This window comes from Emys orbicularis, chromosome 1 (genome assembly GCF_028017835.1).
Source record: "Emys orbicularis isolate rEmyOrb1 chromosome 1, rEmyOrb1.hap1, whole genome shotgun sequence".
NCBI lineage: Eukaryota > Metazoa > Chordata > Testudines > Emydidae > Emys > Emys orbicularis.
The window spans coordinates 197,812,564-197,825,795 of NC_088683.1; the positions used below are offsets into that span (position 1 = coordinate 197,812,564).

General features: G+C 40.4%; 1 protein-coding gene across 1 annotated transcript in view; it reads right to left on the reverse strand.

Annotated features, from left to right (window-relative positions):
- Positions 1–1,684: 1,684 nt before the first annotated feature.
- The window catches only part of ADAMTS5 (ADAM metallopeptidase with thrombospondin type 1 motif 5), a 43,429-nt gene continuing 31,881 nt past the window's right edge, over positions 1,685–13,232 (reverse strand). Inside the window, exons 4-8 of the mRNA XM_065416106.1 lie at positions 9,614–9,897; positions 7,947–8,130; positions 7,278–7,453; positions 5,599–5,774; positions 1,685–2,255 (exon numbers count right to left, since the gene is read on the reverse strand). Of these exons, the coding sequence (XP_065272178.1) occupies positions 1,685–2,255; positions 5,599–5,774; positions 7,278–7,453; positions 7,947–8,130; positions 9,614–9,897 (1,391 nt within the window). The remainder of the gene's footprint in view (positions 2,256–5,598; positions 5,775–7,277; positions 7,454–7,946; positions 8,131–9,613; positions 9,898–13,232) is intronic.

The following is a 13,232-nucleotide window of genomic DNA, read 5'->3' on the forward strand; positions in this document are numbered from 1 at the left end:
TTGAAAATGACTATCTGCTTTCTAGAGTTCAGAGTCCCAAATACATGCTTGTGCCAGCCTGAAGGGAAATTTCCCTTTTGGGCTTTGCAAACAAACCAGCTTCCTTTACTGACTTACTGGTGATATCAAAGACTGAGATTTTCAGAAGAGTCTAAGGGAGTCAGATTCCCTCAGTTCCTTAGGCTCTTTTGAAAATCCTGACTTAAAAACAGACACCTAATTACATACACTCACACCATGTGGACAAACTGGTGGATAAGGTCTGGGTCAGAATCTATTTTGGTCTAATCTAGGTTCTATTAGGTGCATCAGCAGGTTTATGTAGACTTTAGGCAATGTTTATTCTTTTGGGGGCTTTGGATCAAAAGAAAGGACTTCAATGGGCCTTGGATCAGCCCACTATCTGTCACTTGCCTACAATGAAATGGCCTTGTGCAGTGGCAGATCTTCTGTCAGATAACAACGTGATCTGGAAAGAGTTGCAGAAAAACATTAAGAGCTTCTACCTACTCTGTGGAAACAGTCTTACTGAGATTGGTTATATCCACCACATCCAGATGTGGCTTAACTTCCCTGTGACCCTTAATCCTCCAAAATATGCAAGGTGTACAAAATGTGAATGACTTCTACAGCTTTTTAAAACACAATGAAACAAACTGATTTTTTTTTTTACAAACTTCTACTGGTAAAATGGATACCAGAGTTAGATATGGTGGACAAAACACTGATCAAATACTATTAACTGCTTGCTGTGTTTTTTGACCTTTTATAGTCTCTTCAGTAGATGTAGGTACATTACACATTGTTAGATTTCACATGGAAGCCATAGAGAAAACAACAGAGAAAGCAGCTGAGAACAGTCTCAAAATATCTGAGTTATCTGAACTGTAATTTTTGGTTCTATAACTTGCTTCTACAAAATAATATATGCCTTTATTTTATTTAAAGACTAGCAGCTACTGTTCATCTGCATGGCTGCTGAGATGCTCCCTCTGTGAGAATTTCTTGGAGGAAGAGCATTGTTTATTATACAATTAAGTTTTGCTGTCAGGAAATTCCTAGAATGGAAATGCATTTCCCGTTGTCAGAAAATTATAACAACTCTTAAAAACAGCAGCAAGCGCTTCGTTTTCCAGTAAAACATCCACAGCCATTTCTGAAAAATGGAAGAGGTCACAATGGCTGCAGACATACTTTGGTCAATCACTTTGCTTATAGAGAGATTGTTTTTTTTTAATTAGTAGAACCAAGTGATATAAAGTGACATACCAAAGGGAAGATATTTATAAACTGTATAAAATAAGCTACTGTGGTATCATGGGTAAGTATGACAAAGTTGTCTAAGGACATACTGTATTGGAGGTAGGTGAAAAGGGGGAGATGATTCTGTAACCTTCAAATATCCCATGATTGTCCATTCACTGGTTTTTCCTCTTCCTTTTTTGCAGACACAGAGGGCTTATAACAATTCTAATGTTTAGTTTCTGCGACATACTAAGATCACCCCACTGTCACTTAGAGCAGTGCACATCTTCATTTGGTCCAAATAGGCAGATTCTGCCCATAATTTGAGACTGTATGTAAGTATATTGAAGCCTTGGCTTCGTCTGTCTAGGTAGACCTAATACTAGTATGTCAACAATGGCTTACTTAGACCTCTTTTTAAGAAGATCATAACCACAGGTTAACATTTTTTTAGTAAGCACTGTTTAAATGCCGATGGTCTCTGAGAGAGAAGACATCCTTTAGCTAGTTTTCCATGCCCATCTTGGCACTGGACAGTCCTGGTATGCCATCCTGTGTCGCATGTTCGAGAACAAGAAAGCCAGGGTCCAGTCACCCACTGTGGCTGCGTGAGCTGTGGTGTTACTTTATTACTGTTGCTATTGCTCGTGACATAGTTAGTCATCTGCGTTTGCTTCTTTGGCACAAAGAAACTGTAACGGACATCCACTGCTTTAGTTGGGTCAGTGGCAAGAATCTGTACTATAAGAATCTCCTTTGTGGCAGAATGTCCCATTGCATGCAAGAAATCATCCTTGTGACTCCAGCCACTATAGTTCATGACAGTTCCATTGAGGTCAATGATTGTTTCCGAAGTGGAGATCATGTATTTTCCATTGACAAGATACTCACCATTTTTCCTCTTCAGGGCCAGGTAAGCTGTGAATCTGTTCTGGTCTTTAGACTTGAACTGCCGCACTTTGATGTGAGTTGCCCCCATGGGTATTTTCACTATATCCGTGTAGCCCTTACTGCAAGGAGGAAAGGAGCATGTTAAGTAGCTAGTGAGAAATAAATGGACATGCTTTGAGGGCCTAATTCAAAGCTCATTGAAGTCAATAGAAAGTCACCTGTTGACTTCAATGGGCTTTGGATCAGGCCTTGAAAGCATTCAGCTTGAGGCCCATCTCAGATTGATGCTATCCAATTAATTTTTAACATGTTGTTCATTATATTTTTTTAATTCATTTTTATGTCCTTGAAAAAAATTCACTGCACTTACTTCAAATGACTTAATCTTTGGTTTCAGTACTAATTTTATATGAGTTGGATTCAAGAAGAATGAACAATAACTAACAGTTTATATACCTGAAGCTTATGTATTTGAGCATAAGAGGGGAGATATGAAATCTGAAGCACATTAGGTCTGCCAAGGAAAGCTAAAAAGATATGCATCGGGAGCAGGTAGCCACCCCCTACAGCTGAGACTCTGTAGCAGTCCTCACTCCCCATGCAGAGAATCCATCCCAGTCACCTTCCTATCCCTGACACCCCAAACTTCCATCGCTGCTTGCTCCCCCACTGCCCATGCAGAGCACCTCAGCTCTAACCCCTTCAAACTGAGTTTCTGCCACCTCTGTATGCATTGGTTACAGCTGTTTCATACTGCCTTTGCTATAATGATGATTAAGGAAAGAGTGAGCAAGCTAACAGCTGGGTAAGGTACCTTGGGAACATTTAAAAATAATCTTGATCACTGAGAAAAAACTGTGTTTCCTTTGAAACTTCATAAAGCTAAAGGTTAATTGCAAAATGTCTAATGAAAGGCACGGCCAAATGCTTAACTCAGATAATTACAGCACCTTTACTTCATTTGTCAACCACTACTTGCAAGGTATCTTATTTCAATTCAGATTTAGAAAGAGATGTCTAATTCTTATACTCAAGGTCACAAGCATTCAGAATTGTAGGCTCGCTAGAATATTTAATATCTCAAGAGGGATACAATATATCTAGAGAAATAATAAATACATCATTATAAACTACTAGCTGGACTGTCGATACATTTATTTTCATTTATAAATCTCTGACAAATAAGCTGATGCTGGAAGTATCACATTTGTGTTTGAAAAGGGCAGTGTAATATCTTTTTAAAGTAAAAGGAAGGGGTCATGAGAAAATGTGATAAAAATATAAAAAATGAAGATGTCTCCCTGGGAGCCAGTTAGCTGACAGGCTGCTATGTTTATGAAGTTTTGAGTATTTATGTAAAGACTAAGTAACTGTGCTACTCTAGATTAAGTACTTGTATTATTCCATTGTTTTGCTGGAATAACTAATGATTAAAATCGAGTTACACTGCCAGGAGTAATGCAGTACAGAATTGCACCATCCACCACTGCAGGAAATATGTATATAAAATACATTACATATTTACATAAAATACATATCCAAAAATCTGTGTTAAAAGAATGTTATTAAGGTTACAAAGTCAAGAGCCCAAAAGTTAGGAAATGTCAGAATTAAGGTTGCTCATGGAAAAAACAGTATGTAATCATATAATTAAAGACTGTATCATAATGCAAAGACACAAGATTGCACAGATAGTCTTAATTCTGGCATTTTCTAACTTCTGAGTACTTGATTTTGCAACCTTAAAGTTCTTTAACATTAAAAAAAACCCTAGAAAATTACATTAAAAATTAAGAAAAAAGGCATAAACAAATTGTATATTATTATGAGAAATTTTTATAATGGGAATTATTAGATAAATTTAATATAAGGGATGTTACTGTTCCCCTTATAAACAGAAAAACAACAGCCACTGTTTTACTGTGAAGGATATACTGGTTGGACAGAAACTAATAATACCATTAAGATCAGTAATAATTCTGTCTTTTCTGTGACAAAGAGATTTTTTTTTTTAAACGGAGGGTTTTCTTTTAAATTAACGATTGTATTTGTAGTGATGGTGGTAAAATTTTGATCAACAACTTGCTGTAAATATTTTTAATTGAATAAAAAATCCATCCTTGGTGGCCAGCATTAATCACAACTGTTCAGCTGCCTGGGAAATAAGGGCACCAAAGGTTGACTGATTTGGTGTCCATAGGTAGAGAGTGATATACAGACAATGAGATATTAAAGGCAATATGCTTGATTTGAGCACATGATTATAGAGGGATGTAATTTGCAACCATGCCTCCAAACTGCACCTAACCTAGCAAGGGGTAAGTAATAGTGCCAGCCCTCCAACAGAGTTGAACAGTTTTAAATTCAATTTGTGACTCCATAGGACCCTCACAAGCACAGGTCACCTGGGAAATGCACCATATTAGTGCATCACTTGACTGTTCCAGCCCCAACCCTTTCTGATTGGTTCCCCACATTCTAGGGGATATTAACCTGGCTCCAGGCCCTCTGGTACATCGATGGTTACAGGTAGCTTGTAAAACTATGCCCCTATTCCGGGCAAATTTTCCATTGCTGGGGCTGCAGCCTAGGTTCTCTATCAGAACCTCAGAAGTGAATTGGGTGCAATGTTTTTCTCTGATTATTACATAGCCTGGATAGTGTTAGGAAGCTTGTTTTAAACATCTGAGAAGTGCAATAAAACTTAGGAAATGCACCTGTCTGGGATGTCTTATATGAATAAAATTCATGAATAGAAATCTGGCACCCAGTCAGACTTGTGCCTTTACAAGGTCTTATGAGTAAGGCTACGTTCTAGTCACAGGTATTTTTAGTAAAAGTCACAGACAGGTCACGGGCAGTAAATAAAAATTCACGGCCCATAACCAGTCCATGACTTTTATTAAAAATACCAGTGAATAAAACTTGGGGGGGAGGGGGCTGCCCGGAGGCCTTGTGGGTGCTGGGGCTCCCGGCCAATGGCAGCTGCGAAGCCACCGGTCTGGGCGGAGGCAGCCCAATGAGCTGCCTGGCCACGCCTCTGCCTAGCAGCTGAGCGAGGGGGATGTCGCTTCTTCCGGGGAGCCCCCTAGGTAAGCACCGCCCAGAGCCCGCCTCACCCTGTCCTGAGCCCCAACCCCCTGCCCCCTCCCACACCCAAACTCTGCTGCTGCCTGAGACTGCCCCAGCAGCGGCCAGTGCACCTGGTGCAGGGGCTGCCTGAGCGGCCCCTAAACCAGACACACCGGCCACTGCTGAAATCACGGAGGTCATGGAAAGTCACAGAATCTGTGACCTCCGTGACCTCCATGACAAACTCGCAGCCTTACTTATGAGCAGTACTTTTACTTCTAACTTAGACATATCTATTCAGTAAGCTTCATTTGCATCTATAGTTATTAAAGCCTGATAATAATTCTGCTTGCACAAAAGGGTACAATTATTTCCATACAAAATTATTACCTCTTTTTATTAAAGGTTCCCATGACTTTCGTGCAGCTGGAATTGTCTCCTCCACACACCCCACACTTGTCATATTGGAGCTTTGAACCGATGATGCCATCACAACCAGTTCGAATGCATTTTCCCCGGACACATACTGAATTACTGTATGGCCTACATTCAGTTCCGTCAGTCACCTATGGAATTAAGTCTTTGTTAGTTAAAACTGTAAAAGAAAAAAGATTTGCTTTTTGATTGGCAAGCATTGCTATTTATTTAGTTCAGCCACAGTATACCTACTGTGAATTATCTAAAGCTGTACTATAAAGGAGCAATTACTCAGTGTGTTTTTTAACAGTGCCCTCTGCATGTGTGAATTCTAGTTCACACTTTTCTGCTTGCTTGGCATTTGGTGTGGTGATTAACAGAATACAGTTCTTATTCTGCCAGCCAGGACTGATGCAATCTAACCCTCAGCAGAAACATTAACAAAGGGGCCACAGGCATCTGCCATATGGCTCTTCTGTTTACCCTAAGGCACTAAATCAGAAGTTCTGATTTAAGGATGATTTTATGAACAGTGATACTTTGCACTTATAAAAAGAACCGGAGTACTTGTGGCACCTTAGAGACTAACACATTTATTTGAGCATAAGCTTTCGTGGGCTACAGCCCACTTCATCAGATGCATAGAATGGAACATATAGTAAGAAGATATATATACATACAGAGAACATGAAAAGGTGGAAGTTGCCATACCAACTCTAAGAGGCTAATTAATTAAGATGAGTTATTATCAGCAGGAGAAAAAAAACTTTTGTAGTGATAATCAAGATGGCCAATTTCAAACATTTGGCAAAAAGGTGTGAGGATACTTAACATGGGGAAATAGATTCAATGTGTGTAATGGCTCAGCCATTCCCAGTCTCTATTTAAACCTAAGTTGATGGTATCTAGTTTGCATATTAATTCAAGTTCAGCAGTTTCTCATTGGAGTCTGTTTTTGAAGCTTTTCTGTTGCAAAATTGCCACCTTTAAGTCTGTTACTGAGTGACCAGAGAGGCTGAAGTGTTCTCCTACTGGTTTTTGAATGTTATGATTCCTGATGTCAGATTTGTGTCCATTTATTCTTTTGCATAGAGACTGCACTTATAGACAGACTTTCATCTGACCATCTCAAAGTACTTTATAAAACTTGAATTAATTCAGCCTCAGAACATCTAGAGGAAGAAAGGCACATAACTAAGGGATACATAGGAATCACTTCACTCTTGATTCTACCATGTCAGAAATCATAAACTCTGATCATAGTTCACATAACAGACCATTGGCTTTAAGTGAGCTACTCTGGATTCATATCAATGCAGCTTGGAACAAAATTTAGCAGTTTGCAGACAGACAAAGCAATTCCTTTCAACTAGAACGACCCCAATGTGCACTGCCATCTATAAATAGAGAAACCTTTTTACCTACTATTGATGTGAAAGTAGTACTGACTGAATTAGCAAACACAATTTCATGTGCATGCACATGTTTAGATGTGGAAAACTGTCTAATTTTAGGGGTCAATTCTGGCCAATGCTCTTCTGGAACACATGAGTAAACAAAAGGTATTCTTCTCCTTGATACAGCCTAGCTACAGAGCTTTCCAAAATACCCTTCAGAGCCTGGCACTGAAATTGTCACTGAAGGTACATTACCTTTGGAGAAAATACGACGTAGTAACCCGTCCCTTTGGCTCGGCAGGTGAGCTTGCACACATCTCCAGGAAGCACTCCAGCATACTTAGGGACCCATTCAACAAACGTTTTGACACCCTTTGCATCAGACTGATAGCCATTTCTTGCTTCACATTGTTCTTGTCGAAAGGCTTTAGCTGGAGAATTATCATTCATCTCATTAGTGTTTATCATAGGATATACTGCAAATGTCAGTATGCACAGCTACCTTCTTTGGTCTTGTGATACCATATTTAATTCACACCATTCCTCCTCCTTGCCCCAACACTTGTTAATGGCCTTTGAAAATCCTCTGAATCTTTTATTTTGGCAATGCTCCCATGGCATTATAAGCATCTTAATGACAAAACTCTGCTCATCTGGTTCATTTCTCCAGAACAGGGCTGCTGTTTATGGAATCCTCCTGTCAGTAGCCACCATCTCTTTGCAGGGTTAATTATGCTTTTGAATTTAAACTGTGTTACAGTGACTTTGTTATCACTTGTTGCTAATGTTTCCACATTGTGGTACATTTGAGGGAAGCTATAATGGACACCATCTTCTTTTTTTTCTCCTATGTAGGTTAGTATTTACCATATAACAGGAACAAAGGCTGTAAAGTCAAGCAGCTTTGGCTGCTGCAGAACATACCATTTGCTGGGCAGGATGCGACGTTGCAGGAGCGATAGATGGCCCTCTTTCCAGTGCAGTATCGCCCGTTGTTTCTAGGAGCTGGGTTGTTGCAGTGACGATAGGCAAACTGAACTCCTCCACCACATGTACGGGAGCACTGTCCCCACGGGCCCCAGGAACCCCAGTTACCGTGGTTTGAAGCCTAGAACACATGAAACAGTGGGATGTGAAAAGATGATCCAAACCTGAATGAAGATACTATATCTCAAAAGCACAGATACTTGTCCCCATAATGGCAGATGTTTTTCCTTTTGTTTAAACTGGGGCTCTCCTCATATTAGGATGTGGAGTAACTCTGAGAAACTTTTCACTTGCAGTCATATCCATTTACTGCCCTTGATCTTCATGTAGGTGGCATGATGTCCGGTGGAGTTCTGGATGTGGGTCAAGGGCAGTATATGGCCTAACTCTACAGAACCAAATTCTACCCATTTCACTGTGGGGACACACTTCAACTTAAAGGACTCCTAATCACATTTCCATTCTTTCTTTGTAATGATTGTTCTTCCAGGCCCTCTTCACTTAGCTCTCCTCTGCCTAGGTAAAATGCTGCTATTATTGATCATTGTGATCCCTGAATAATTAAGTAGTACAGTTGTATGGCACTGCTTGTGGTAAGGAGATATTGTTCTTCATCATGGAGTCCTTTTGCTAATTATCAGTTATATAAATAGCTATGACCTGACCAACCTAAGCAAGATTATGTGACTCCGATTTGTATTTTAGATTTCTCAAGAAATGTGAATAGTGTTCATGGTACCTTTACCAAAATCACTTTTGTTTTCAAAGTGACACTTCACATGCATGCCAGCCATATCACAGAATGCCTACCACATTGCTAATTAAATGATCTTCCTGAATTATATTGCTATAATCTTCCCCTATTAAGTGACTGTCTTTAATTTATTCAGCACATAAACAGAAATACAGATTGAATTTCATAGCTGTTCTAAGTTCATGAGGCAAAGGTATGAGCTGGTAAAACAGAGCGTGAAAAAAGGAGTGCAGTTAAAGCAACTTCTCAACCAGCGAGCTAAAGTGCTGAGAGGCATTGGCATAAGAGAGAGCAGTCAGATACTGTTTGCAGCTAAGCCTGCCACTCTACTAACTTGGCTCACTTAAGAGAAAAAACTCTGTGCACAATGCACCACTTGCACTGTAATTATACTTCTGAAATGTATGCATTTTGTACTAGGAGGATGGGAATATGTCATTTGAGAAAATACAGTTATATAAAGAGAGAATGCACTTAGATTCGGCCAATCATGGCTCCCACTGGCCGTGGTTCACCGCTCCAGGCCAATGGGGGCTGCGAGAAGCCGCGGCCAGCACATCCCTCAGCCCGTGCCGCTTCCCGCAGCCCCCATTGGCCTGGAGCGGCGAACAGCGGCCAGTGGGAGCCGCGATCAGCCGAACCTGTGGACCCGACAGGTAAACAAACCGGCCCAGCCTGCCAGGGTGCTTACCCTGGCAGGCCGCGGGCTGAAGGTTGCTGATCCCTGCTATAGACTATGGGTTTAACCCTGCCAATGCTCCATCCCTTTAACACCCATTACAATCAGCACATTGCAGGATCAAGCCTTCTAAGATTTCCCCAGGCTTTGGCCCTTGGAGCAGTAACATACCGAATAATATTTCTTCTTCGTTTTGTCAACACATTTTCCTTGGAGGCAGATCCTTCCTTTCCCACATGGTGTCCCCTCCACAGCAGGTAGCTTCTTGGTCAGACACACCATCTGACCTTGGCGAACAACTGCACACCACAGACGAGAGCATACGTCCATGCCAGGACACACTGTGTACTCGGGTCCAAATGCCAGTTTGCACTGACGAATGGCATCGTACGTTTGTCCTGGAAGCTCCTCAGGGCCCAAGATCTGCTTTCGTGGTTGGTCGAGTAAACAGTTCCCTGAAAGAACAATCCAGTTTATTACTCACTTCCTTGTTATCTGTACTATAGGACCTCTAGCTTTCAAGCCAGACAGAGTGATAATGATTATGGACCTGATCCAAACCTCAATGAAGCCAACAGAAATACTCCCATTGACTTCAGCGGGCTTTGGATCAGGCACTGTTATTGCAACTGGGTTCTCTATCTACAGCACTCCAGGGAACCAAGTATTAGGGGGTAGCCGTGTTAGTCTGTATCCACAAAAACAACAAGGAGTCCAGTGGCACCTTAAAGACGAACAGATTTATTTGGGCATAAGCTTTCGTGGGTAAAAAACCTCACTTCTTCAGGGAACAGGTATCAAACTCTTGTTTGTCTAGCTGTTTATTTCATCTTGTGGTGAGCCCTTCCTCCCTGCCCCCCAAAACTATAAACATTAGAACACTGAACTGCATTGAGGCAATTTGGGACTTGCATTGTGTTTCACTGTATCTGAGTTCACTCAAAGTGGGTTCCACTCTATTTATCAATCTGTGATTTGAGGCATGATCAAGAGACACATAAAATAAGCAAAGCTGTCATTTGAATTTTGAGCCAGAACATTTGAAAAGGCAAACCTTTTAAAGGAAAGCCAGAAAACGCATGAAAAACTAGATTTGTAGCCAGTGGGGCCCTTTAAGAAAAAAACATCAGTTCAAAGAAAAATATAAGCAGCATATCAAAGGTTATGTTGGTGGTAAATTTGCATTGGGCTCCTCATGTAAAGAATCACAGTTAGCCACTTCTGGACCCAGTTTGAACAGTTCTATTAATCTTTAAATAGAAAATAAATTAAAATATAAGATAGAACGCTGTTATTTGCAAATGTCAAAAATCCGCCTGGCTCCCTCTCTCTTTAAAAATGCAAAGCACATTCACATTCTTCAAGAGTCCTGTTCCAAAAAATTTTTTCACACCACTGACAAACTCACATGCTGACATGGGAAACTCGGTCTTCACTCTAAACTCTGTCATATCATGTGGTATGGGCATACTTCACTTATCCTCAGCCAGAATAACTTACCACAACCCATCTTGCTTTGCAACCAACACCAGCACCACCCCTGCCCACTCATGGGTAAAAAATGTGTAATATAAATACTTCACAATTACCATAGCTTACAAAATATGAGAAGTCAAGGTCTGGCATCATGTTTCAAGACCTAGTTTAGAGGCTTTAAAAAAAATGAACAACAGGTTTCATTTCCCTCAAGAAAACACATTTACTGCAATTGTTTGCTTTCCCTAAAGACCACTAAGGGCTTTCAACAGCTAAATTCAGCCAAAAATCCTTTCAGCATCATCACTTATTTATTACTGAGAAGACCCATCTCATTAAGTTTGTTGCTCCATTTGTCCCCCAGTGGCCTTGACTTACCCAACATGTTGATCTTATCTTTAGTCTGGACTACACTGCCTTTTTAAAAATGAAAACAAGGTGTGCTTCTTCTAACAGCTAGGCTGGTGTCCCAAGATAAAAGTCATTAAAAGGACCCTACTGTGAAATGTGTCTTGTAACATAAAATTAAAGGCATAGTGGAGGGTGAGGACACAGATGTTTTCTACAAGGGCTGGGGTTTCTAAAAGGAAAACAAAAACTAGCAGCAGTTTCTGTCAAAAACTGTGTTCACTAAAAATAAAAAAACAGCAAATGTCTGCCCCGTCACACCATTCCTGCTGATGGAGGAAGTTAGCACCACTTTGGGATGCTGACAAGAGAGAGGGCCAGCTTGTTAGACTTAGCTGTATTCATTACTATCAGATATACATAGTGCTTATCAAACTCTAACAGCACCAACTATTCCGCAGTTTGAAACATATGACAAAAATAATACAAAACTGCCATAGTATTAATACTCAAACATTCCTCAGCCCCCAGTGGCTTGTCTACACTTGAACTAACCACTGGATTTTAACATGTGTTAACTGACATGATTGAAAATTCTAATGCAGACAGGACACAGTCATTTTAGTTGACCCATGGATTAACCATGACCAGCTAAAATGATTGTGTCCTTCTATACACTAGAATTTTCTGTTCTCTAAGTTAACACATATTAAAACTCAATTGTTCATTCAATAATAGACATTCTACATATGGGCCCTCATGCCCAGAAAATCAACAAACTCAGGTTTTTCCTAACTGGGTGGGGAGTGAATTCCAGAGATGAGTTCTCTTTACTGAAAATGCCCTGTCTCCAGCCCCTGGACAAATATATCTAGGGACTATAAACGTAGGCAGGGTGAGCTTCAGCCAGTTTCCAAGCCTCTATCTCAGCCAAGCTCTGTGAACACAACCGCACTGTGACTGACTGCATAGTCCAGATCTGATTAAACAAAGATCTAGAATTACGGTACACGTTATTGACATTTGATGGCAATGCAGTCCAAGCCATCTCACTATCTCTTCTAGCAGTCTTACACACATGTTGCACAAGAGAGAATTGCACAATAAAACTCTGCATGAGGCAGATGAGCAGAGCTTGTAAACTTCTTGGGACAGAGACTCTCTTTGTCTAGGCTACGTATGGTACTGAACACATTGCCTGCATGCAATAAATAATGACCAAAAATACAGATAATCTGTACAATATGGTAGAGAGAAGGTAAAAGCAAATGGAAGGAATTTTCTCCTGTCTTCTTAAGAGTAACTAGGTCTTTTCTTCCACAATATTATATTGGTGCCTTAAGTCAAATCAGTAACAAAGTCAGCAATTAAATCATGGCTGCAAAAGGAAAAGAAGGAGGATCCGGTGGTTAGGGTAGTAGCTAGGTGTCAGAAGACCTCGGTTCAACTCACTGCTCCACCACAGATTTCTTCTGTAACCTTTGGCAAGTCGCTTAGTTTCTCTGATTCTTTGTCAGTAACATGGGAATAATTATACTTGCCTACTTCACGGGTGGTGTTGTGAGGATAAACATATTAAAGATTGTGAGATGCTCAAATACTGTGGTAACAGGGCCATAAAAGCACCTTAGATCGATGGGGGAAAAAAACTATATGGGAAGGTTAACTAAAGTCTTAGTAAGGAAGTCACCCTTCTTTTACGAAGGCAGCCTACCAATAAGTCCAGCAATTTGGATTTCATTTCGGTTTCTGTAAGTTTAGCTGTAACATGCAGCAGATGGAATGCTTTATTTATTTATTTTCTCACGTCAATGCTCACATGCTCTAGTTGTCACAGTTCACGGTTCACAAGCTCCTGTCTGTCCAAAGCAAAATACAGTGCTAGTTTACTATGTTCCAAAGAAAGAAAGTATCTTCTTCTTGTACAATCTCTCTTATGTTAGACTGCACATGACACTGTAAAAGC